The 26,517-nt window shown below is 42.5% G+C and overlaps 1 protein-coding gene across 13 annotated transcripts in view; it reads right to left on the bottom strand.

The window, feature by feature from the left end:
* Positions 1-367: 367 nt before the first annotated feature.
* The window catches only part of MAST2 (microtubule associated serine/threonine kinase 2), a 194,335-nt gene continuing 168,185 nt past the window's right edge, over positions 368-26,517 (bottom strand). For 12 of the 13 annotated variants that reach the window (XM_055815125.1, XM_055815126.1, XM_055815128.1 and 9 more), the window contains 13 exons: positions 26,026-26,158; positions 24,507-24,672; positions 23,359-23,460; positions 21,619-21,741; positions 19,283-19,392; positions 16,663-16,817; positions 15,284-15,588; positions 12,379-12,594; positions 10,353-10,579; positions 8,705-8,827; positions 7,550-7,686; positions 7,135-7,322; positions 368-6,477 (listed from right to left, as the gene is read on the bottom strand). In XM_055815125.1, coding sequence (XP_055671100.1) covers positions 4,400-6,477; positions 7,135-7,322; positions 7,550-7,686; positions 8,705-8,827; positions 10,353-10,579; positions 12,379-12,594; positions 15,284-15,588; positions 16,663-16,817; positions 19,283-19,392; positions 21,619-21,741; positions 23,359-23,460; positions 24,507-24,672; positions 26,026-26,158 — 4,063 coding nt within the window. In that variant the 3' untranslated portion in view covers positions 368-4,399. The remainder of the gene's footprint in view (positions 6,478-7,134; positions 7,323-7,549; positions 7,687-8,704; positions 8,828-10,352; positions 10,580-12,378; positions 12,595-15,283; positions 15,589-16,662; positions 16,818-19,282; positions 19,393-21,618; positions 21,742-23,358; positions 23,461-24,506; positions 24,673-26,025; positions 26,159-26,517) is intronic. The other variant, XM_055815132.1, reaches the window with a different exon arrangement.

Genomic DNA, 26,517 nt, shown 5'->3' with positions numbered 1-26,517 from the left:
CCTTCCTTGCCTTGCTGAGCTAACTGTCACGACTTAGATGTTTTTGCCCCTTTAGCAAGGGCTGACCGTTAGGACCCTGCACTAGGGTCACACTTATGGGACTCTTGGTGGTGGATGGTAAATTCTGGGCTTGAGTTTTAGGGTGGAAAGCTTTGGCTTATCCGATACAGCTGGCCTGCAGAGAAGAAAACCCCAAAGAGCTTGGCAGATCCCCTCTGATACACACACTGCAGGTGACTTTCTGCTCCATCAAGCAGCCAGTTGAGCTGGTGGGTCGAAGGCACAGCCACCCCCAGCAATGCGGGACAAGGAGAGACCGAAGAAGAGACACACACAAGTTTGAATTTATGTAAAAACAAAAAAAAAACAAAAACCAAAAAGTTATTTATTTTGGAGGAGGATTTGAACATCGACATGCAGGTACAACATGAATAAAAATTATTGCACCGCTATTATGTGGCAATTGTTCAAGTTTCTAAAAACACAGAAATTCCACACTTTCTCTTATCTAGCTAAGTGCTGAGTGACACAGCTTGGCGGAGCTCTCACAGCCACCTGGATAAGGTAATCGAACACAACGTAAACACACACTTCTGTCAAATCTTCTACTAGAAGTACAGAATTATCCTTCACATCCAGTAAGAGAAAACCAGAGATAGACTTTATCCTCCCCTCTTCAGAAGAAAAAAAAAATAATTAAAATACTCCAAATCACACCTTAATGCAAGTGTGGCAACCAAAACCACTGGTCACCCCTCCCCCTCCCCCCAGCAAGCGCTCTTTAGTATATTAGCAGCCAAAGGCCTCTGACATTCGGACCCAGGAGTGGCCGTTACAATGCTAAAGTCTAATATTTACAATAAATATCCATTTCTCTTAGTTTGCAACAGTAAGAGACAAAGGGAAAAATAACACTGAAATGAGGCACAAGGCAAGGATGCGGCGGCTGGATGCAGGAGCAGAGAGGAGGTGCAGAGTCTGGAACCAGCTTTGATGCCGTCATCCCAACACGGATGGGGAGCAGGAGACACATCCAGCTGACAGAAGGAAACAGGGAAAGGAAGCAGGGAAGCGGTGTACTCGGATGGTTACACGCACGGCTCATTCACCAAACACACACCACAGGCACGCAACTTTGACCTCCTGCCTGGCTGCCTCTGGGTTACCTACGGAGGCCAAGTTCTCAGCTTGCTGAACGGTTCACTTGGGTACCACAGGCCTGATCCTGTGCTGGGGCACACACTCAACTCTTCACACACAGTTTTTTCCAGCATCTCGTTCCTCCCCAACACATTTTGCAAGCTTATTTGAGAAGGTATTTCAGCAATTCTTAGCAGAGCAAGGAATAAGTCTTGGTGTATCTACTTAGTTTATCAAAATCTTATAGAAAAAGTCCTTTTGCCCAAACTTTTTGCTAAGGTGCATCATATAAATTTGACAGAGGTGGAACGGGGATGATGGGGCACCTGGCGCACAGACGGAAACTGCAGGACTGACGAGGAGCAGGGGCTACAGGGCTTCACTAGGATGCTTTCCTGGTAACGCTTCCAAAAAACCAGGGTTTTTCAAATTGCACTGATTGCTTTCTGCACTGTAGCTACAAAAGAGGCGACAAAACACATACCTCACCTCTTCTCTGCCCAGCTCAGGCAAAAGCATCAAAAGCTGTGACATTAGCATGGTTTTTCACTCCTCTTGTTATGCGTAAGAAAGGATAACACTGTGATTCAGCCCTGGAACCACCAGCTGCAAAGGGAGGGAGTCAGCAGCTAATACAGCTGTTATCCTCAGAGGGTCCCATCCCAGGTCCCAGCCCGTGTGGGATGAGCCAGGCTTCCCAACCCTCTCCCCTAAGAGCAGCCGTTGGTTTTCCCCTTACGTTTTTTAAACACGGAGCCCTGTGGATGCCCCAGGAGCACATTCACAGAGGGAGAAAAAAACCAGGGACCAGCCACCCAGGGACCAGCCAGGTCAGACTACGTCCTCATGCAACTCTGGGCTCACTACTTAATTTACACAGAGACTTCCATCTTGCCAAGGTTAGGTGCTCTCAGGAGATAAGCTTAAAGCTTGTCTTTGTAATTACCACACTCAGGATGCTGAATCAATTTTTCGCTATTCCTGCCCATTTAATCATACTCTGTACTGCAAATCGGACCTTGTTTCTCTCTCCGCCAGTTTTTAGCGGATCAACCCATCAGGGAGAAGTGTATCAGATAAGTACCAGAACCTGTCACGTCTGTTCCTTACTTGCTATTGCTCCAAATCAGCACTGAATGATGCTCATCAACACGAGTGCTTTGAGAGGCTGGAGATAGCCAGGTCTCTAAGAAGGCAGTGGAAATACTGCGGTTTATAATTGCAAACCAAGTGTATACGAGTAGCCTATGAATTCCACGAAAAAGAGCAAAGAGACAGCACAGCAGGCTCTGCTCTCAATACCGTCACAGCAAGATTTATTAACGTGTTATCTGGGAGCAGTGAGGCTTTGGTTAATGTATTAACAACACCGTACATGTTCACACAGACACACGGAGTAAACACTCATTTAAACATGTTAAAAAAAGCTCAAACCAAACCAAAACTTGGTCCAGAAATGAAATCCAAGCAGCCAAAATCAAGTATATAATGGGGGGGTGGGGGGAGGAACAACAGTTATACAGAAAGAAGCAGGGTGAGATTCCAGAATTTTTGTGACTTGTGGATTGAGCTGAAATCAAGTTGAAAGAGATGGAGAAAATACATTCCTATATAAAAGATATTTGCATTTAGGGAAGGAAATCAGAACTTCAAGTTCAGAAAAAGCCAAGACAATGAAGAAGGCGACGGCGTAATGAAATCAGACCAGCAGAGGCAGGGTTTAGCTTGAAATACTGTTGCACAGTCATTCTGCTTCTAACAGAGTAAGCCAGTGAGCAGGGTACTAGACCTGCGGTGATCCGCAGGGAGATACACTCAGACAAGACCAGAATAAAAGCTGAGCACAATCTGGGACAAATGACGGGAGTGTTCATTGAGAGGAACCTTTAATTGGATGAAGAAACGCCTTACAGTGCTATAGGTATCACCACTTGACACATTTATTGGTGTATTATTATTGATCTAATCCTCAGCAAAGAGCACTGCTATCCAGAGTCGGTCACACTTAAAGCAAAGCAATGTCTAAACCTAAGAGCAAAGAGTAATTTTTTAATGGAAAGTGAGCTCAGCAGTGGAAATGATCTAGCTATCAAAGCTGAAATCTTAAAATATCACATGTGTTTTGAAGTCTGCTTGCAGCTTGTCCACAGAACTCGAGGAGTCTGAACTCTTCATAGGATTTTTTGTTTTTAAAACGGGCAGATTCAGAAAACTCAGCAAGTTTCCCAAGCCCCAATTCAGAAATGTTAAGGAACACCTTAAAATCCCTACCTATTTAGACTCACCAAGAGAAGGAAAAGTCTCCAAAGGTCATTTATCATTGAGATAGCATTGCCCGAGACATACCGGAGAACACGCAACTACAAATTTCTCTACTTTAAAACCACCCTACAAGGCACCCCTTTCCCGGGGTCAGTTATTCTGAGGCAGGGCAAGTTATGAACTGAAGCCAGAGAAAAGAAGATAAAACATCACTAAAAGTTTTAAAAAACAGAGGGAAAAGTTGCCATGTGTCCCATAAAGGATAAGTAAAAACAATCCCCCAAAGAACAGCTTACGGATTGGAGAGTTCTCTTTCTGATAATTCCATTGAAAAAGACTTTTACTCAGATTAAAGAGAAGACGGGGATCTCTCTGTGCAAGCCTTCCAGCCAAGCCCCTTGCCTCTGTATCCTCTACGGACACGTGCAGGACTGTGAATGCACATGGTGACAAAGAGGTCTTACTTGCACCAAAGAGGGTTTGTAGTTCCAGAATAACTTGGACAGGACAAGCGAGTAGTTTCTTCTCCTTGCCAAAGGACATCAGATGGTAACGTCAAAGAAAAAAACCCTTGAAATCTGTGAGTTTCAATGGCATTTCAGAAAGAAGGTTGAAAAGCAGAAATTTAAAAGTAAGCTGCCTTTTTTGTCCTCAGGATTTTTGGGATCTCAAACAAATGCAGGATTAGAGGGAAGAGCAAAACAGGCCCTAAACTCAGGCAACATAAGAGGTCTGGAAGGGAAAAAAAAAATATCAACAGTTTCTTAAGCCCTGCTTTAAAGATACCCTGTTCTAAAGAGACCTCAAACGGCAAGCATTACTGTGTACAAAAATAGAATAGCAAGGATGAAAAAACACAAAAAACAGTATGAAAAAAACCCTCCCAAAAATAGATGTACACAAGTTCTATTTTATATTAGTGTATATTACAAAATTCAAACATGCAGTCTCTATTTTGAACGTAGAATGCTCCAGTCCACGTGTACCAGGGATGCTGCTATGTTTTCTTTACAGCACCATCATGTGACAGGGGAAAGTCTTGTATTTTTAACTGATTTCCAACCTCTTTGCTTTTTGCTTGCAAGAGAGTCCCTTCTTTACAGGGCCTTGTGCTGCCATCTGGCAGGGGAGAGGCTCTCAGAGCTGCTTGTCCAAGAGCATGAGACAGCTCTTTGGATGGAGTGATTTGGCAGCTACCTCCCAGCACTTCTGACGCTTTCGCGCTGCAAAAAGTTGCCTCCGTTTTTGCCACCACGGGACACGTTGCCTCCCAGGGCTTTGCTGAGTTTGACGACTCCGCGCAGGACCCGCTTCTTGTGGTCAGACCGTCTGTGCTAGATAGTTTGGCTTTCTCTTGACACACTCCTACCTGTGAAGGTTCCTGCCTTTTTTGTTTCGAATCTCTCTCTTCTTTACAGGAGGTACCCAAATGGGAGAAATCCTTTCTCTTTTCCACCTCTCCAGAACCAGACATACTGAGCTTCAAAGGGCCTAACACACTCTGAGCTAGTGGCACTAACTGGGACACGGAGAGAGCTCTTTCAATCGCACTGGGGACGAGGAGCGTGGAGGATACAGGACCTGCTGGGCTCACCTTGCTGGTGGCTGAAGCACTCTCTGCCTGGGACGAGCTGGGCTGCTTTTCAGGACTAGGACTTTTTTGGGACATTTTGCTTGCGCTTCCCGCGGACAGAAATAAGGTGCTGTGCTGTTCTGCAGGCTGAAGCATCTCCTTGTGATCCTTCTTGCCGAGATCCACGGGGCTTACCGAGAGAGGAGTGCTCACACTTGCCGTGCACCACGAAGAAAGTGCCAGCAGAGGTTTGGAATCCTGTTTTTTCTGACTGCTTTCTGTTAGCAGAGCATTTTTCAGGTCAAGCTTACCACACGAGGCCCCCGAAGAGTCACCTTCTTCAAGTTCCAGGAGTTTGATAGATGGGCACTGTATATGTTCTGTGTGATCTACCGGTTTTTGAGTACTTGCAGTTCTCCCGAGATCTTTGATTGCTTCAGAAGACTTGTCTTTTGGACCAAAACACTCAAAAGTTTTGTTTTCTGGCAATTTATGTTCTTTTGCACTTGTTTCTGAGCTTAGGAATGGCTTTTCTGAATCAGCTAATTTTTCTGGAGAGGTTCTTGGGAGGACCTCTAATGGGGGAGGGTGCACACCAATTTGCCGTGCCTCCGAAACAGGCTTGGCTTGTTGATTATTTCCCTTCTGCAAATCCTCTGTACCTTTTGGATCTTCAGGTAGAAAGGCATCATCTTCAATACTGTCCTTGCTTTCCAATTTAGATGAAAACTTTGTATCCTCATTAAAAGAATCTGAGCCTTGGTCTCCACTGTCAGGGGGCTTGTCCAGTCTTCTCCCATCCTGACTATCTTCTGAACCATCATCTGTTTCATCTTCAGAAGAATCTACTTCTCTGATGGCCTCTTGCTTTTGCAGAGACTCCCTCCTCTCCACCCTGTCCTGTCGAATAGCACCCAGCTTCCGTGAACCCGGCTTCTGTAACATCCCTTTTTCTGCTAGCCCCAGTTTGCCACTTGTTGTTTCATTCACGGATTCTTGTAAGCTCTGGAGACTGGGATCCCTCTGTAGCATCTCCTTCTTAAATTCAGAGTGAGAGATATCCAAGCTATGCTTACGTGAGGAAGCCAGCTTTTTCTCGGAAGAGGACAACGAGGCAGCCAGTTTCTCGGCTGACTGCACTCTCTTCAGCAAAGGAGACCTCGGGGGCTCAGCGCTTTTGGGGCGAGAAATTTGTCTCACCAGTGGTGGAGAGGAGTGTAGTTTTACTGGAAAAGATTGAATAATACTGGAGCTGCCAACTGAGTGTCCAGGTAAAGGAGATGGGGAGCGCTGAGGTGATGTGGACTGTGGGGTGGGTGACGGAGTGTGAGCTAGTGGTGACAGAGGAATGTTTCCCGCAGATTTACGCCTTGGAGATCTGTACTGCCTTTGAAGCTTTGGTGCTAGTCCATGCAGAGAGCTGGGTCGGATGTGTCCAGAGCTGGCCGGAGAATTGGGAACACTGGAACTAGGAGAGCTGCTCTGGGAAGAATTGCCACCAACTTAAAAGAGGGGAAAAAAACAAACAACCCCCAAAGAAGATTAATATCTATTTGGCCATTAAAACAAATTATTAAAAATAAGACATGCAAAGTCATGATAAAATGCCATGTTACCACAAAGCACTGCAATAATATTATAAGGTAATACTGCATGGCTTCTGATGGAAAATGCACATCATTTTCACACAACACCAGAATATAGGAAGAAACACTCTGCTATCAGAATTTTTTTTTCTGGAAAAAAAAAAAAACCCAAGCAGATAAACCATGTGTTTCATTGCTATTCTCAAGATGCAAATCTCTTTATCCCATCAACTGGTACAATTTTCAAATATGACTTCGCCACACAGTTCAGAGAAAAGGAATCAAAACAAATATAGAAAATGTGTCAAACTGCTACAAAAACATTGCAACTTACAATACTCATTTGCATCAATGTGAAAAGATGTATGGATTTTCATTTTAAAATAAATCAATGAATGAGAATACACCCATCCTTAAGGTAATCAACATCACAGTTGTCACTTTACAAACAGACCTACTACCTGCTGCTGTGAATTTAACTCAAAAATTAATCAATGAGCAAAAATCTCCGGGTTTTTTTTCAGTTTGTGTGGATTTTTGGTGGGTTTTGTTTTGTTTTGTTTCTTTTTTTACCTGAGTGTACAGACTCGGGAGTGGATCTGTAACTCTGTGTTGGTGACCGAGGAGACAGGTTGTGAGTTGGAGAGCCAGGCACGCTTTCTCCAGAAGACAGCGAGCGGTTTAGTGAAGACAAACTCCGGCTGGTGTGAAGTAGTGATGCTTGTTTAGTGATCTTCCTCAACAAAGAACTCTTCTTCTTACTGTGGAAAAGCATTCAAAAGTTGTTTACAGGCCAAAACGATTTCTTTACCTTTATCAGAATATTTCAGTCAATTATATGGCACAGTTAAAGAGAAAAAGAAAACAAAAGAAAAAGAACTAAAGGACATACCTGCTGATATACATTACCTACAAATTAATTTGACAAGATCTCTCTTACATTATCTTGGTTACTATTTAATTTTCACAGAGAAACATCAAAACAAACCTTTCCTGACCATCCTTAGTTTTACTCTTCTTGTTCCTCCGAGCCATCTTGGATTTGTAGCTGGCTTTTCGAGCTGGACCAACTTTGATGGATGTGTTCTCAAACGGCGTCGTGGAAATGGACACTTTATTTCCACTCTGTCAGAAACGAGACACAGAGACATCGCTTAAAACATGGCTATTGGAAGCAGATCCACAGGCTAAGCAGGTAGGCTGCGAGTTTATTGCTGCCTGCCATTTCGCAATCCTTTGTCAAACTCCATTTCTGCCTTTGCATTTCCACCTATCACTTATTAAGGAATTGCTGAGAGAGAGCCCTCTTAGTCAGGTTTTCACAAATGATTAGCTCAGACCCCAGCTGGTAGGTAAAGCTTTTCAGAGCAGACAGAACACAGTATCTGACCTCTCCCATTGACAGCCCAACTGCCTCTATTTAATACTTATAAAACTTGGAAACTGGAACAAAGTGATATTCTGTCACCAATCCTATTCCCAGTGCTCTGACTGATGGCAGATGTGAGTGTATCAGGCATCTATCTGCAAAACAGAGCATGGCTTGCTTCGCTCACCTTAAAAAAAAAAATAAAAATCCTGATTGCTCCTCTGTTTGCAGTCCTAAAGACCTCTGTTCTCTTGGAACAGTCCAAAACTTAGGGTTTTATTCCCATAAATGGATTCAGCTCAGAGGAGGTATCAAAACGCAAGTCATTTAACTGGATAATTTAAGACCAACCATTACAAAGCTGCTTTTAAATACCACTAGGAATAATCCTTGAGAAAGCAGTATTAAGAGCTAATAACATTAGCACAGCCTAAAGGCAAAAAATAAAAGTAATTTGGAAATTTTTGAAGATATTTGTTTCTTAAAGTGATGTTTGAGGAAAGGTATATTTAAATCTTACTAACCTTTGTCTCTCCTGCTGATAAAAATGTATCTGATGGGTCCTTATTTCTCACACAACATACGTGAATTCATCTTAAATTAAATGCAGAAATGTTGGAGATTTAGGGACCAAGCTGCAGCAACGAGTTTTTGCAAAACAAGGGCCAGGTGCCATGTACATATTTGTATTTCAGACAATGCCAATTAGATACCTACAGCATTTTAAACAAGTTGGCTCATATTTTCCAAAATGTAGCAGTGCCGAGTCCATACCTTCAGAATCAGCTCCACCACTTCTGTGTGCACCAGTCCATGGACCGGCTCCCCGTTGACATGGGTTATCAGATCCCCTTCACGCAGACCTGCTTCGTTCGCTGGACCACCTTCCTCCACGTGCTGGCAACAAGAAGGGGATGACTGATTTGAGAAGAGGAATGTACAGGATTGCTGGCCAGATCAGACTCTAAAGCCCATCCACCTCATCTCTTGCTGCAGCTAGCACCAGCTGCTTCAAAGAAGGGTGAAAGAAACCACTGACTGGCACAGCCAAGCATAAAAAATCTGCACTCTTCACTCCTCCCCCAGCATCCTGCCAGTCTTCTCCCGATCCAAGGCAGCCAGCCAGGATGGTTAAGCTGATCAAGAGACCAGCTCCTCCCAAAGCACAAGGCTTAACAGACTTCCAAAAATTTTCAGCACTTGGGAATGTTAACTAGATACTCTTGATTTCCAGACAAGCATTCAATCTTTTCCAATTTCTTTGCCATCCCAAATCCAGCATCCTTCCATGTACACGCTGGAACCCAAAGCAGCCAACAGACTTTTAAATAAGACTCGGTGCCTTGTGTTTACGGGGGGCCTGTATTACACCGAATCCTGAACAGTTTCTTTTTCCACTTCGCACGCGTTACTAACCTATCCAACAGCAGACCTTTCCCCTCGCGAACGCAGTGCCTTCCCCCTCACCATTCGGAAAGGTAAGCCTCCTCTGCAGCGAGGAGACAGATACACTCGAGAATTCTGCAGCTCTCCCTCTAGCCAGAAAAGACTACAAATCAGTATCTTGGTAAACTCAGCATTTTTCAAGGAAAGCAGAGAGGAGCAAGGGAAAATTGCAGCTTCAGATTATTTTTCTAGGTGAGAAGACGTGTTAAATAACGACCAAAGCATACAAAGCCCAAATTGTCTAATGAACACAGAGATAACACGGAAAAGAATTAACCACCATTTTCCCTAACTACACAACTCAGACAACACTGCTCCAGGGAACTGATCATTTCTAGAAGTCAGATACGTTAACAAAAAAGGAACACAGAGATAAAGTACCAGAAGCAATGGGAAGGAAGAGATACAGACACAGAAACCAGACCTTCGAGCACAGCAGACAACTAAGCCAAGAGCTAAATCCCTAGGCAATCAGCACAGCAGCAGTGATGCTTTAAGGCTTGTAATCAATTCCAAGCGACTGCTTGGAAAACCCCAGCAGACTGAACTGATCAGAAGCAGGCTACAATCGCTAGCACGGGTCTGAATAAATTAGCTATGACTGGCCCTCATGCAACAACCCCAATAAAGAGAAAGAGGGTATGTACACAGAAACATGCTTTAAAGTATGTGCTGCAGGTGAAAGAAGGTGGATTCATGTAACCAGGGAAGAAAGAAAGAAAGAAAGGTCGCTGTGGTTCTGTGATGGGCTTGAAAACCGCTACAGGTAAAACCCAAAATGCTGTTACCTATCTATCTATTTATTTATTTATTTTCTTTTAAAGGGTTTCCCCCACCCCAAAAAGATATTTTTGGGTCCTAATAAGGAGAGAGAACACCGGGTGGCAAAATACAATTTATAAAGCCAAATCCCACCTCCCCAGCTAAATGCACTTCTGGCCCCAAGGGTACTCCTTTTAGAAAAACAGAGACATACCCAGACCATGTGATGCACAGTGTAGATATCACTGTCACCCATATAGACGCGAATGGCACGGAGAGTGAAACCGTATTTCTTTCCAGCCCGATGGATGATGATTGGTGGTTTCAGGTTTGCAATAGCAGGAGAAAAGTCGCGGCTGGGTGAGGAGTCCCTCGAGGATGGGTTGGAGGATAGAGAATGAGGTGACATTGGACTGGCCAATGGAGAACACGTGTGGTGATCTACAGTGATGACACAAAGGTGGGCAAAAATTAGGAAACCAGGCCTCCAAAAGAGAGAAAATTATTGTTAGAGAACAGCTCGGAAACCATCTCTCTCAATGCTCTTTAAGCTGGTGGTCTTCACCAGAGCTGGGTCTGCCTGCAGCTTCAACTAATTCATGCTTCGAAATACAAAAATCAGCAGTTTCCAAACCGTACATTCGGATGTGTGTATTTAATACAGCAGCACTGCTTGCCTAGGATTATGGTTGGGTCACAGTGCTTAATACTTCTCTTTCAGGGATTTACAACCCATCATAAGCATTTGCTCTAGGCACAATCCTGGAACACCCCATTGCAAGGTTACAATATATTATTGTCCTCCAAAAGATCAGATAGTCTCTAGATCTTGGTGCAAGTTACACATTGGTGCTGAGATAAATCAAAATCAGTTAGTATTAACACAAAGAAATCAGCAGGCAATCGGACAACAACTACATCTAGGTAGTTTCGGTAGTGTTTTAAATTCCCAGGGGCAGAAATATTTAACCCTAAAAAATTAGCTACTGCAGGGACTTTGCTACTGAAAAACAACATCACAAGTGTATTTTAGAGTGCGTTTCCCAAACGAACAGCTGAGGGCCAGGCTGTCAACTAAACTATATGACTCTGCTTGCTAGTAAAACAACGTCCACTTTTAAAAATACAAAGCAAACACAGAACTCTCATTTTAAAGTGAAGATGGTCAACATCAGTAAAACAAACCCAAAGAGCACGAATATTAAATGCAGCTGTAAAAGGTAATCTCTAATCCATTAAGAAACACCTGCTGAATCACCCAGCACATATTTACCTGGCAGATGAGAGCAGCTCTGGCGGAATCTTTGCTGGGTGATTAAATACGCATTTTAGATTTTCATGAGGGAGTTTGTAGTTTGAAAAGCAACCAATGCACAAACCACAAGAAACGTAACGTGCATCACCACAACGGTGCCAAGAAGCAGCTGCATGGCTGCCTCCCGCTCCCCGGCTGAGAGGGGCAGGCTGGCATTGCTCTGCCTCTGCTGGGTTGGCATTCGTGGCCCAGCTGCAATTTCCTGCTCCCACCTAGGCAGGAACAGGTACAGCCCTGGAAATACAGCATGGTCTTCTCCTCTGGAAAGAGGGACGAAGTCCTTGCGGGGAGAGCCTCCTGCTGAACCAGTCTGCCATAGCTCAGCATGGTTGGGCTGTTCGCTAGAAGTTACCACCTGGCATTAGGAATTGTCAAGGTCTGGCTCCACTTGGAGACAGAGCCGGGCCAACAAGGTAAGCTATTCAACGTTGACTTATTCTGTGAGTTACCTACGCTACGGAATTCTTGAGCACTCAGTCTCAACCAAGTTATCTGGAGTTACTGAAACTTCCCGGTGCATGAATGCACCGGACACGTTCAGTTCCCAAACAGCGCCGTAGTTAGCATGTCACCCGCCAAAAGTAGTACCTGGAGGGTTAAAATAGTTCCGTGTCTCTCTACCTCCTTGCTGCACCATTGTCTAGAGACCAGCCAGAAGCCAATTTAAAAACTTGGGAAAGAATCAGGCCCAGCTGCCATTTGCAGAAGCTGCAGTCAGACCACACACACAACGCTCCCATCTGTGGCAAAGCAGTATTCATTATCCTGCCGAGTAGTAAATATTAAACCGATTGTAAAAGTTAGATCTCTCCCCTCCTGCCAGTGACGGCGTTATTCCAGGAGAGCGAAGGGGGAGGATCTGTCTGCAGACTTTTTGTTTAGCGCTTGCAGATGCTGACAATGCCTCACCCAAGGCATTTCTTACCTGAGGGAATCAGGAGAGACAAGGCAGTAGCGGATGCTGATTTAATCACTTTATTGACAGGTCTTGAGGTACGTTTCTCCCCTGATTCCCCAGAGAGCAACCTGTGTCGTGCCCGCCGCACTGCCAAATCGCTGATGGCTTTTGGAGTGGTAAAGTCTGGGCCTTCATTGCTATTACTGCGAGCTCGTGGATCAGAGAAATCTGCAGTGCTCCCAGCTACAGTTTAAATTAAAACAGATTAGAACCACAGGGAATTCCTAACAGTCTATTCCCCTACAGGCAAAATACATTAAATCAAAGTCATGTTTACATGAAGTCCAAGAGTAAATTTTCCTAAGACGAAACCCCAGGGCTTGAATTTTTATTTACAGAAACGGTGTTATTCTGAATACAGAAAATTAGCGGCTTCTATTCTGTTGGAAAAGCTCGCTAATGAAATCATGCTGCTCAGGAGCAGTTACGCGAATCTGAAAGTTGCGGGTGCAGTTCTGCAGGCAAACCATTTCAATGGGATCGTTCACAGATGAAAACAGGTTTATGGGAAGCGTTCCATTTTTACAATCAGCAAGAACTGTCAATCTTTAAGTTAAAACTGCCTGTAATAGAAGAGCCAGGTTCTACTGGAGTTGCACATAAACCTCCCACTTCAAGAGAATACTAAGGTACTGAAGTCAGGGCAAGTAAAAATGTGGATTGCAAAGATAATCTTAATTTGCCCCCTTCTGTGTACCATTGCAATTTAGTCTTGAATTACTTAACTTGCTATAATTATCTATAAAATGCAAAGTAATCTTGAAAATCAGACTGGGCATGTAACAATAGCAGACGCTGGGGGCTGGGGGTGCTGTACTCAAGCTTGGTGCCTCAGTTCCCCATCTGATGCCTTAAAGGGGCACTGTGAAAATACATTAATTAGAATTTACAGGGTGCTTAGAAATGAAAGTGGTGAGCATCACAGCAAGTCCACAAGGGAAATTAATCATTCTGTCTTCAAAAGCAAATTTTAAGCAGTGTGCAATAAATAAAGCCTAAGGGCCACATTTTGAACAATGAGGACAGAACAAAACATTGATCATCGTTATTTAAGTGGGCACCACCGCTCTGCATACTAAGCAAAGCAGGAAGTACCACGAAAATAAAAATTGAAAGCACCATTCCCATAGATCTCAGTACCAGATGCCTGTTCAACATTTAATAGCCACAGAGTTCCAAATAAGGCTCCCAGACAATGAGGAACCCAGAACTGGAGGCTGTGTGTGAAAAGGCTGTGATATACATTAGAAGAGCACTCTGAGACAGTGACAGGAATTAAATTCCTTTCTTGCAGTTCCCTGCCTGTGACTTAATTTTGCAGGCTGGGGACACTGAAGCAATGTAACCCTGAATCCCACGTGCTAGGTTAAAGACTGCTCTACTGCACTAGGCTCGGGGGAGCAGGCTGCCCACGGAAGCTTCATTTTTGCCTATTTCAACTTGAAGATATCCAAATTTGCAACTAAAGTGTTCTTGCAATTTTTAGTGGTATGTTTCCAGGCTTTTAGTATGAAATGAATAAACTAGGGTTCCACTGTGGCACCGATGTTATCCAAGTACATGGCAACGTACTTCCTTCACCCCTGCACCTTCTCCTATGGGTTAATGGAGTACATGATGGCAGCACCAGGAGGATGAGCTGTAAAGGGGAACGGGACAATTTTGAAGGAATTTCACAGACTGAATTGCAGAAGAAGAATAATGACATGTGGGAATCTTTGGCTTTACTCTAGCCTGGTGGCAAATTTCTTCTAAGGCATTTCCACCTTCTGCTATCAATCCACCACCACATCTGCCCAGTGCCCTTCACCTTGTTCTTGTCCAGTCTTGCTGCCATTCTCATTCCTTGTTCAGTACCCCTTTCCTCTCCTTTCCATCCTCAATGCATCCACAATTACTTTGCCTGCTTGTCCCAGTTTCTCCCAGCAACTTGTTTCTTATTTTCTTCCCCAGTTAGTCCTTGCTCTTCAACACTACAATCTAGTTCCTCCCCTAAATATGCCTTCCTTCTCAAATACTATCTTGCCAACCTTCAATTCAACTTCCCTGCTCTGTTCCATTGGTCCAAATTTCCTTTTTTTCCTCCTCACTACTTCCCACCAGTTCCCAGCTCTGACCTCCTCTGTTCTCAGAAACAGGGAGCTTCACCCTCTGCCTGCCCGGTGTCCTGGAAGGGGCAGGAGCTGGGCACACTGCAGCAGCCAGAGCCCAGCCCTGCACCACTGCAGCCCAGGGCACCATCACAGGGAATGTCCAGCTCAGCCCAGTGCTACAGAATGGCCGCAGTACAGTCAAAGCTTCTGAGAAGTCAAACACTGACTTCTAAGACCCATGCTACTAACTCAGGCTGCACTTTTTGAAGCTTGTAACTTGGCTAAATTTCAGGATATTTGGCTGAGACAGCAAGTAGCACGTCCCTGACACAAACCCCACTCCCCCAGCAAATTTCAAGTCTCTACTCCACATTTTTTTGATAAATAAAACCATAGGAAGCAGGTGTCTGTTAGTGTGGCAGACACCCATATTCTCAGCTCCAACTCAGCAGTGATCTACTCTGACTAATGGTTAAAGTAACGCTGCCTCTGGTAGGCACCCAGTGGTTTTAATAGGCATAGCTCATATGGGTCTCAAGCTTGAGAAGACCTTAATCAATTGGAAGTGACAGGACTGAAATATAAGATGTAATTTGGAAGAGATTAAACCACTGATGTTATTTCAAAGGCGAGCGCATCCACAAAACTATACTAAAATAACCATTGAGCATGAGACATGCACATCACCTGACATCCAAATCCACAGTTTTACAGAGTTAACGTGTGCAAGCTAACATGGCTTTGTTGGAGACCACGACAGCATCACACCAAGCATGTACCTGTCAGCATTGAGGCGCTGGTGACAGCTGTGGAGGGGGTGGTGGGTCCAGCATCACCTTCCAGCTGCAGCTCCTGCTCCACAGGCTGTTCTGGAATGGGCACCGGCAGCCCCTCCCGCGACTGCACAGCAGATAAAAGCATCCCCTCAGACTGTGGCCTTTTCAGGACGGTTCCCTCATCCTCGGCAGAGATGGCAAAACGAGGCATATCGAGCAGCCCCGAGCAGCGTCGGCGGACCGTCAAAGGTGGGCTGGAGTCACTCTCCGTGTGTGAGGATTCGGACATAGACAAGCGCTTACGCAATCTAAGAGAAAAACCAAGACAGAGCCCCTCAATTAAGTTAGCAGGATAATTAACTTTAAAGGGTGAAAATAGCGCACAGACCCAACTCACACAGCTGAAGCCAACTTAAAGTGGTTAGGAGACCCAGCTACATCATTAGGACTTAAAACAGCAAAAGCTTGAGGCACCACCTGAGTTTTGATCTCCAATATATTCCATTGTTAAGCTTCTAAGAAAGGAAGGAATAAAACCAAAGAAAAATACAGTACAATGAATATGATATTAAATACTATAAAAATCACGATTACAAAATGCAAATCATTCTCCATGTTCCTTTTGGAATTAGATAAATTTTTCTTTCAAAGTTGCTGTAAATTTGAAGCCAGGAAAGCCTGATGTGAGATGAAGTGCACATCAGTTAAGAGTGTAATCTATAAAATGTTTGGCGTTTGTTGGTTTGGGTTTTTTTTTTAATGAAATCATACAAACTAGATCACAACTACATTTTATGATCTTTTTAATGCCAAACATCAGTGTAAAAGCTTTAGAGGAGTTGTACAAAATGAGAGATATTCCTTTTTTAAGGGAAGTTTGGCAATTATTTCAGTTATACTAGAAACATAGTGGGTATCCGAACTCCGAGTATTCATATACTTTACTGACATCTTTCTTTAGAACACAAGAATTTTTTTGTGTTCTGAACTTTAGAAACTTTGGATTTTCCTAATGGTTTCTCTAATTTGTGACAAATGGTAAAGTTCCAGCAACATCAGACTTGGGATTCACTGATGTTTAAGAAAAAACTTCTGTTGGTACCTCTCTCATGCAACTAGTGTTTCCACAAATGAAAGCTTTACTTAACATTAGAATCCCTTCAAATTAATTTGAAGTATTTGCTACAAATTTAGATGTTAGTACTTAACTAGATGTATCACTTCTACACATCCATTTTCAACTATTTATTCCCAGCTTCACCTGTAGAAATGCACCATAGGAAGCATTCCTTGTCCTAACACAGGTCATAGAAAGTTTTAGCACAGGTTAGTCTTTCTTAGATGCTGTAAGAAACCAGAGGACTTAGTTCTACAGAACTTACATTTCAGGAGACCCAATCACCCAGCTGCGGTCTCGACTCTTCAAGCCACCGAGGCTGTCCAGTCGGTCATCTTTTTCTTCACTCAGACTCCGTTTAGTTGGTGGCGGAGTCTTCCTCTCTTCGTGGATGGAAAGACGTTCCATGCTGCTGTACACCTGCATATAGCAAAAGATCCTTCTGTACAGAGGAAACAAACCTACATGGCTTTTTCTGATCAAGGGGCATAATCTCTTCTCTAAAGGGAAGATACATCCTGAAAGCATGAACAGTGTAGATGTGACATGCCCAAAGTGTGCCAGGGAGGAAAGGAAAAAAGGAGGCTTCGGAAACATTAAACATGCCTTTTACAACAGTACCTAACACCTCTCCTCTGAAAACAGCCCAGCACACCACAGAAATACTAAGACTTTTTGAAACTACTTTATTTTTGTTTTTAATGATTCTCAAATCTAAGAGGAGATATTGCTAAAGCAGGCTCCATAAGTCTTGAAGGCTGGCATCTGGATTTTGAAATCTTACTACACAAATCCAATTCCATGATAGGCATCATGCTCATGACCCCATTTCATTATCATCAGTCTATCAGCATTGCCCCAAGCTTGTTTCAGAACAAAAAAGTCCTGCCCTCCTCAAGGAATCTACTATAATGCTGACAGCTTAATGAAAGTCCCTTTCTTGGTTTTACAGCCGTCTTTAAATAATTAAATGATTAAGCAAAAAAATCTATCCTTTTAAAACTACACTTGACTGTGGACCTAATTTACATAAGAAGAGATTAATGAAAATAATGTTATTAAAAATTCAGAGCATCAACAAGATAACTATTAATAAATCATATGGCTGAATTGTCAGACAAGAATTTCAAAATATAATGAGCCTTTTATGCCTCCCACATTACAAATGCTGTATAATTTTCCAGGTCTTAAAATAAATTCATTAAAAGTGAACTTTTTCTCTCTGTGGCAAAAACACTGAACCCTAAAGAAAAGCTTCAGTCTAACATAACAGATGAATAATACTCGTGGTGAGAAAAGGCAGGAAAAAGAAACCCTTACGTACTCATGAGAACTTTTTCAAAACCCCAACTAATCCTCAGGTCCAATTTTAAACATACTTTTGGTGATGCAAATCAGGAGCAACTCTGTAACATTAACGGTAACTGTTACTTAAAGCACTGTAGTAGCCCAGCTGAGGACAAAGAAGAACAAACTGGTGCTTCAAAACTGACTTCAGTTGTGGAAATATGAAGAAACTATCAGAAAAAAATGAAGCATCTTTCACAGGGCCTTAGTAAAATTCCTACTCTCATCTCATTAAGAGGAGGAAAACACAATTTGTAGAGCAGGCTGACCTCAAAACAGCACTTATTCTCCCTTCTGCCCCTCCCCAAACGTATTTTATTTTATCTAAGCTAACAGTGCGGTACTGCTACTTTGAAATGTCCAGAATTTCTAGGACTCTATGAATTCCACCTTGTTATTTCAGATCACCTGAGAAAGAACTGAACCCAGAAAGCACGGCTAGAGGGGACCTTCTCCGGGATTCCTGTCCGTTTCCCCCCTCAGAGCAGAACCAGCTCTCTTGTAACACCTGAGATGTTTCTCCAACCTCTTCTTAAAAGTTGCCAGAGATAGAAATTCTGCTAATTCCCCAGGCAGCCCACGCCTGCCAGCGCTTAATTACTTTTCAACATTGGAAACTTTTCCTTACCATCTACCCTGTACCTCCTTTGTGCTCATCATTTCTTATCAGTTCTGGGTAGAACAGGAAGACCAATGTATTCCTTTCCTTCTGGCCGTTATGTATTTGGAAACACGTTAAGGTTTATGTTTTGTGGATCTCGGATCATTCTTGCTGCTTTCCTCTGGACTCTTTTACCGGTCCATGTTTATTTTCAAGAACATTGCCCAGAACAGGACAAGAGTACCCCAGCTATGGCCCTCCTACTGCCAAGCAGATGGAAAGGATTTCTTCACTTGCCTTAAAGAAAATATTTGTGCTCTCCCACTACGGTAACTGCCTTTTTGCTTCAATGATTTGGCACATCTAACTCATGATGCACTATATGCCCAGATCCTTCTCTTTGAAATTGTCAACTGGCTTTTGCTCCTCAGGCTGTGTTTGAGACAATGAACAACGGCGGAGGTGTAAACTTCACCTGTGCTCTTACTGCATGGGATCCCTTTGATCTTAGACCATTATTCCAAAAGGTCAGAATACATTTTCATCCTAATACCATCTTGTCACCTTCTGAAAGACCCTTTCAGAATGACAGTGCTCAAAGCAAATACGCTCTGGACACTCCCTATGCCAGCATCCAAGTCATTGGTAAAAGCATCAAACTGTATCAGATGCAGGAGAGACTTCCACGGTACTCTGCATACTAGTGAAACATTAAGAAATATAAAATTTCATTCTCCAATTTTTCTGTCACTCACCTTCTAACAGGCCACAAACTATCACAGAGTAAACATTGTACACAGCTTTTTCTTTCCTCAGTGAATATTAAACACCATGCAATTCCCATGTATCATCTGCATGATTAAAATCTACCCCATACAAAGCAATGAAACTGCATCCTCTCTAGATTTTTTCTTTCAATAAGCTAGCATGCTCCTACCTTGCTGAACCTTGGCGAGCATGAGGAAAACTGCCGAATTTCCACATGATCATCATCATTAGTGTCCTCCTCTTCTTCCGAATCCAGGTGTTGGTACCGTTCTGAACGGGCTGCGAACAAGATGTGGCACATTTCATCAGTTCAGGGGTATTGATAACTCTCACACCTCAAGCATTCCTACTTGTCTACTTACAAAGAACTTTGAGTTTTCATACACCGTGCAGGGTATTTTCCTTACCCTACAGCCAGTTTCGCTCATTTTGTACAATTAGCAGCGAAGAATACTTCCTTGCTACTGAATTTATCTTGTATCATCAGCTACATTAAATTCTAAAAGCAGCTGATACTCAGCAAGTGTCTAATCCTGCAGATCCTTCGTGGTAGGGGTATTTCTTCCCTACAGCAAAAAATCATATGGAAAAAAACACGGAAACAATTCACTATCCCAATTTCCAATAAACAGTTTTTTGATTGTACGAAGTCTGTCCTAAATACATACATACAAGTCTTCTTTAAAAAATAAAAATATTTACCCCCCTCAAATATTTCCTCTTCTCCCTCCTACTAGAAAAAGGATTAGATTTTATGAAAGAAAATGGGCAAGCAGCCAATATACAAAGCTATTTTTTAATGCAAAATTTAAACTGCCTCCAAAGAGATTTTGTGCCTTGAGATTTGCAGCACTGGATTTCTAAGCCAGCCACATTGGATTTTGTGGGGTGGGCGTTAATAAGTTTGGCTACAGACAGCTGATAGCTATACTGAGCCAAATTTGCTGCACTGTATCAGCCAGAAAGCTACTTCTATAAATTCTAAAATTTTCTGCATTAGGGTTTATAACAGTAACGCCAAGTCTTATCAGTGTCTATGTGAGCTATTTCCTGACGTTGAGAATTCCAGCCTTTATAAAGGACTCACATCAAAGTTACCCTGATAACCTGCTGAGCATGCCTGGGCACTTGGGGAGTTTGCCATCACTCCTACTTGACAGATGCATTGATTTGCACCACTGAACACAATGTGATGCTTTTACCCACCAGAACCTGCTCACAGCTGCTGTCCTGCACCTCTCCCCATCACTAACCCAACTGAGTGACCGGAGCTCAATTTTCAACATCCAGTAAGTCCAATGAGTGGTGGGAACACACCACACCTCAGTTTCTACATGTACGTTGTACCAAGGAAACCTCAACACATGCAAAACACACCTCTGCCTGCTCCGCGCAGCTCGGCTGAAATTGCTCTCTGCAGCAAGTACATGGAGATTTCTCAGTCCCTCTCTCTCTCCACCCTACCTCTCCATCCAACCCCAAACCTAAAAGCCTCGCCCCCAGACTGGAAGGGCAATATGTAAGCAAGATTGCTGTGCTGCGTCATGGCCGAGGGGCTGGAGGCAGGCTGCTCTCTGCCTCCCTTCCCCGTGAGCAAAGCATGGGAACCGAGCAAAAATGTGCTTCATACAGAGTCAGCAAGTCCCATGGCCCTAGGAGAAGAATGGAAGAGATTCCATTGAGGTAGGGCAGAAACTTCCATAGCTCAGGGAACTGAAATAGCCCAGTTTCCGTGCTGCATCTGGAGGAAGAGAAAGACCCCCCCTGACCAGCACAAGCCCCTTCTACCTGCTCAGCTCCCCAAGTCAAATGAGAAAAGCTAGGGAGCAGAGGCTCTGGGGACAGAGACCTCTCCATCCCTCACATGACACTCCTCCCTTTTCTTCCAAGAGCACTGACGCTGTCTGGTGCTTATCTGGAAATACCAGGAATCTTACATAGCACTGATACCACGGCAGTTCCCAGACATTTATACACACCAGACAGGCACTTCATATCTCATTAGAGTTAGTAATACTAAAATAAGGTGATACACTTCCAGTGAAAATAGTTTAAATTACTTTAAATCTCAAAAGAATTTTCCCTACGTACTTGTCTTCAAGGTTTAGGGTTTGTTTGTTTGTTTTTTAATAAAAAAAACTTATCGGCTGAGAATGGTCACTAGGGAAAGATAATATTGCTCAGAAACTCAAGGAAGTTGGATTTACCAGATGCTTTGGAAGACCTGTAATGAACCGGACCTAAGAACCACAGCACCTCTCACTGCAGGGCCACGGCTGGCAGGACCACGGGCACCAAAGGCCAGTTGACTTCAGCAGCAACATTTTTTCATTCAAAATTCATTTGCTTTCAAAGAAACCTTACTTGGCTTTCAACAGAAACTTTTTAAAGCCATTTCCATCAAGTGTTTTATTTGATTTCTAACAATTACTTAACTCTAACCATTTCAAAAATTAAATACGCACAAAAAATATGATGCCGTTTAGGCTGAATCTTTAGTCTTACTGTCAAAATAGCTTGTGTCATCCTCAGATTCCAACTGTGGGATGAATTCAGCTTTCTGCCGAAGTAATCCATTCCAGTCCAAATTTTTAAAGAACCGATGCTGTTTCACTTCAAAGGCACTACCTGAAATAAGCATATTTTATCGCAGAGTATTTCTTTCAGCATTTGCGTAACAAGAAAAACAAACCCTAAAAATATCAAGAGCCTAACAGAATCTACCCAAACACATTTAAGTCACACATCTTCCAGAAATTTTGAGAAACAATTTATCCTTTTACCAAAGTGGTGATGCAGGATAAAATCTGAACAAGATTTCCCCCTTCCCACCTCCTCTTCCTGTTTAATGACAACACATGACTAAACTGGCTGGAAGACAGCATCTGCTGTTACATTCCTCAGCAAGCTGCAAGTTAAGAACTAATTAACATCTTAATTTAAAATTTCCAGACTCTAAATACCACCTTGTCCATAGCTGAATAAAGAGAACAAATTCAGCAAGGTACTTAGCATGTGAGTGGCTCCACTGTCATGAATAAACTCATTCATGTGCTTAAAACAAGGCAGGGGCTTACGAACCTTCCTGAATTAGTATCTTTTGTTATTAACCTCAGAAGCTTGGGTACCCAGAAGGAAAAACCTAAAGATTATCTGTCTACTAGTATATGCATTTTTTTCCAAATTAAATTAATATTCATAAAAGATGCTACTGTCTTTTTATAAAAGAGAATAGCAGAGGAAAGGAGATAAAAGGTTTGCTGAGTGCCAGTGGCACTACAAGATGCCAAGTCGAACAGCAGTCTCAGCATTACATTATATAAGAAATCAAAAAAATCAGTCCATCAACTCATTTTATAAGGCAAGAAACTACATCTTTCCCATGACAGCAATATCTTTCAAGTACACGGATTTGAAGTAAAGAAGAACATGTGAAAACCATCTGATATCATAATTAATTCATGATCTATTCATCACCCTTGGTGCACATGAGTTAAGCCTGCTGAATACATGTGCCTTTTGGAATTGGTATATATATATAGGTTTTTATTTTATCCTTAAAGTGTGGTTTCCAGTTGAAAATCCAAAATGAAATCAAACTAATCAAATCAATGAAACAGACAACCTGTGCTGTGAAGCTGCAGTGCTGCACAGATTATCTTAAAACAAGTGTAGCTAGAAACTGTTTATAGTTATTTGCTATCAGGAAATGAGAAGTGTTGGGTTGTAAAACTTTGAATCTGACATTATAATACAAAAAGATTGAGATATGCACATGACTTTGCCAAAAAGATTATCAGACTTCGTTGTCTATGTGGAGAATTATACAGTACAGGCCTCTAGGAACCGGAAAGTTTTCATTTATTTTGTTACACCCAGGAGTTCACATCCATGTAGGGGATTAAGCCCCTAGTTAAATAGAACTTTAAAGAAATCTTATTATACACTGTTCAAATGGAGACACAACCCTCAAGCCTTCAATGGAACAGCACAAATTTGAGAAGTTATGATGCCAAGCCGATGGTGCCCCTTTCTTGTTTCCCAAACAAGACAGTAATACTTGTGTGACTCATGTACAGTCTACACTAATTCTCAGAGCTTCATCACACCAGATTCACTGAACCCAGTACAAACGGTTTTGCAGCTCTAGGTGAGTATTTTTCAACATGGATGCGTGTGCATCACTGGCACAGTAGCTTCTTTTCCTGCTTCTGGCTACTACTGTCTTATGCACAAGGCTCTTACCTGTTCCCATTCTTTCCAGAGGATTCTGTCGGAGAAGCTTAGAAATGAGGTCCTGGGCATCTGGTGGCAGTGCATCATCACCTTCTGGCCAGGCAATTTCATCTGGGGACAAAGAAGAGACTTGACATTTTCTACCAACTTCACAACTAATTTGAATAACCATTCACATTCCTATACCGTAAAAAGCAGTGTTCAGTACTGCCCCAGAATCGTAAATACCTTGAATTCAGCAGCTTGCATACTTAATATAATTCAAGCATTGACATTTTCCAAAATGCATAAAATTCAGCGTCAGCTAAAGCTGCTGTCAATCCAAGCAGCGCTTGTGGAGAAAAAAAGCATTAAGAACTCTATTAATAAAGTATGAAATGGGACTTCCGTGACAATCCATAAACAATGACACTGTCAATACCGTGGCTGTATCTCGTGCCCGCACATTCCATGCTCGTTATACTTGGAACAGAGAGAACAATTCACAGGTAACAATTTCATGCATCATATTTAATTCTTTGCTGAAATTTGCTTTTTACAAAGGACATTTGCCAAGTGTGTTAAAAAATTACTGTTTCAGAAAGCATTCCCAATAGGAAATGTTTTCACTGGCATATTCACTGAGAGAACACAAAGCAATCATTTGTCCAACTCCAAGCAGGAGATCAGTTTAAAAAGTCACAAGATGTGACGGTGCCGAGTACAAGAGCTTCAACATGTTTTGCTTAGAATTTCCTTCTTATTCCATTTATAAAACAATTATTAATTGACTGACACTTGCACCTACAGAAGCAATAACCAAACCCAGACTGGATTAGACCAGTTGGCGGCTGCACCTTTCATATCCTCCATCATTTAAGTTAAAAGACAGAACAGAAAAATCCTCAAATATTTTTCCCCAATCCCACAAGGATTTGCACTACTCCCACACTATGCATGACGGAACTATCTAGCAAGACATTCTGCAACTCAACAACTTTCCATAGCTGGAATCAGAAGAATGTTACTTCGACACAGAAAGATAATATGTATTTTAAAATTAAACCCCATTGTTTTATACCTAGTCCTTCCTGACTAAACTGCAGGTCCTCAGTATTTTCAAGGTTTTACTTCACAGCTCACCTTGAAACCCCTTCAGAGCCAGAACAGAAACATACCACTGATTACTTGTCCAAAGAGCTCTTCAGGTGTGTCCCCAAAGAAAGGAACGCAGCCAACTAGAAACTCATACAGAATCACTCCCATGGCCCACCAGTCCACGGGCTTCCCATAGCCCTGGCGCAGGATCACTTCTGGTGCAATGTATTCCGGAGTCCCACAGACCTCAAGAAGAACACAGAAGAAAGCCAAATTCACATCAGATCTTATTTTTGTCCGGGTTTTTTTTTTTTTTCTTTTCTTCCTCAGAGCTTTACAAGAAAGTTATGAATGTTTTGCCACCAATCACTTCACGCTGTGAAATACTTCCACGGAGGAAGAGTTTATATTTGAGGAACACGTTACCTGCACAGAAATTGTATCACATGCTATGAAATGTTCCTAGTGTGGACACGCCAGCTAAGTAGTTCTTTGCTGCACATACAGTAAAGCATATGGGAAAAATGCATATTGTGTGTGTATAGGTCTGTCTGCTTGATGGATGTCTCCTGGCACAGCTATAGCTATCAGCAACTGAGTTTTGACAAACCTCTCACATCTCGGTGCTAGCAGAATTTAGTTTCACAGATGCAGAATTAGCAGCACAGCATGATTACACACTTCAGTATTTAAACTTGGGAGGTACAGCTGGCACAGACAGGGGCTAAGGAAATCACATTGGAAGATCTATGTTGCCTTGGGCTTAGAAGCAGCAACAATAACAATAGTTGCAAAAAATAAAACACTGCAAAGTGCAAGACCACGATCTAGTGACCAGAGAGTTCCTGCTAGAAAAGGCATCATTACTCAGAAGCAAAGAAGACAATACCACAGGATGATTATGAGTTAACACTTGGCACAGCTAAAAAAGAAAATTCAGCTGCAATCCTAGGTATTTTCAGAAGAGAGAAGTATTTTTTAATCCCATTATACAAGACACTGATGAGCCTGCATCCAGAACAATATAATTCCTGTCAACTATGCTCAGGAAATATCAATTCAAGCTGAAAGAGGTGCATGGAAGAGCTATTCATTCATCAAAGGAAAATCTATCTTGTTATCTAGAAGAATTTAGCTGGTTAAGCCTAGCAAATGAAGGCTAAAGAGAAAAGGGACCCTTAGCAAATATCATGGGGATAAAAATCAATGTTAAAGCCATCAGACAAAATTACAAGAATGTACAGGAACTTGCCATGAACTTTCTAAGCACCAGAAGGGGGAGACTGTGGAAAAACCTTCCAGCAAAATCTGTGTTATGCCCCCAGACCAACTTCTGTTCACACCTGCACTGCTGCATAGGTCACACGTTCAATATCCTCAAATAAGAAGAGATTAAGTGCATCACTCCAAAACAAGAAGTTGAAATAATAAACAATACCAATTTATGCACAAATATGAGAATGGACTTGTACCTCTTCCTCTCATTCTACAACGCGCAGCACACCATCGAGGCAGAGGGAGTGCTACAAATTCCAATTCTACCCCGAGCCAGAAACCTGTATCCGATCCCACCTCAACAGACAAAATCTCTCAGCTTACCTGCTTGTCCAGGAATTCCCTCGTATCCTTCTCAATGTGTCCCTCGTAAAGATTTGTTGTAAGGCTCATTAACCCAATCTTAGACAGTCCAAAGTCTGTTAGTTTAATGTGACCCATGGAAGTTATCAGGAGACTAGAAGAAAGAGAAGCAGCAAAATAATCCAACATTCAATTAATTCTTTCCCAAAAGCAACTGAAAAAAAAAAAGAACACCACAAGATAACGCTAAGCAAGTTCTCAGGGTTACGTCCCCATCGATCACCTGGAAGGAACCTCCTATGCAACTGAACAGCACAGAGCAGCCAAGGCACCTAGAAATCAGACCGCCTTCTGCCATAATTTGTTATCAGTGTAGCAACAGCTTTGAGAAAGTATGTGAAGACATTCTTCCCACCTTTTCTCAGTGTTTATCTGGTTCTGCAACAGTAGCAAGAGACTCCATAAAATCTCCTACACGTCAGATCCCATTGAAGAGCTCTACTGCCTCTAGCC

The sequence above is a fragment of the Falco peregrinus genome, chromosome 10 (genome assembly GCF_023634155.1).
Source record: "Falco peregrinus isolate bFalPer1 chromosome 10, bFalPer1.pri, whole genome shotgun sequence".
Taxonomy (NCBI): domain Eukaryota; kingdom Metazoa; phylum Chordata; class Aves; order Falconiformes; family Falconidae; genus Falco; species Falco peregrinus.
Note: the sequence above shows the minus strand (reverse complement) of the source record. Positions and strands in the feature narration are given on the sequence as shown.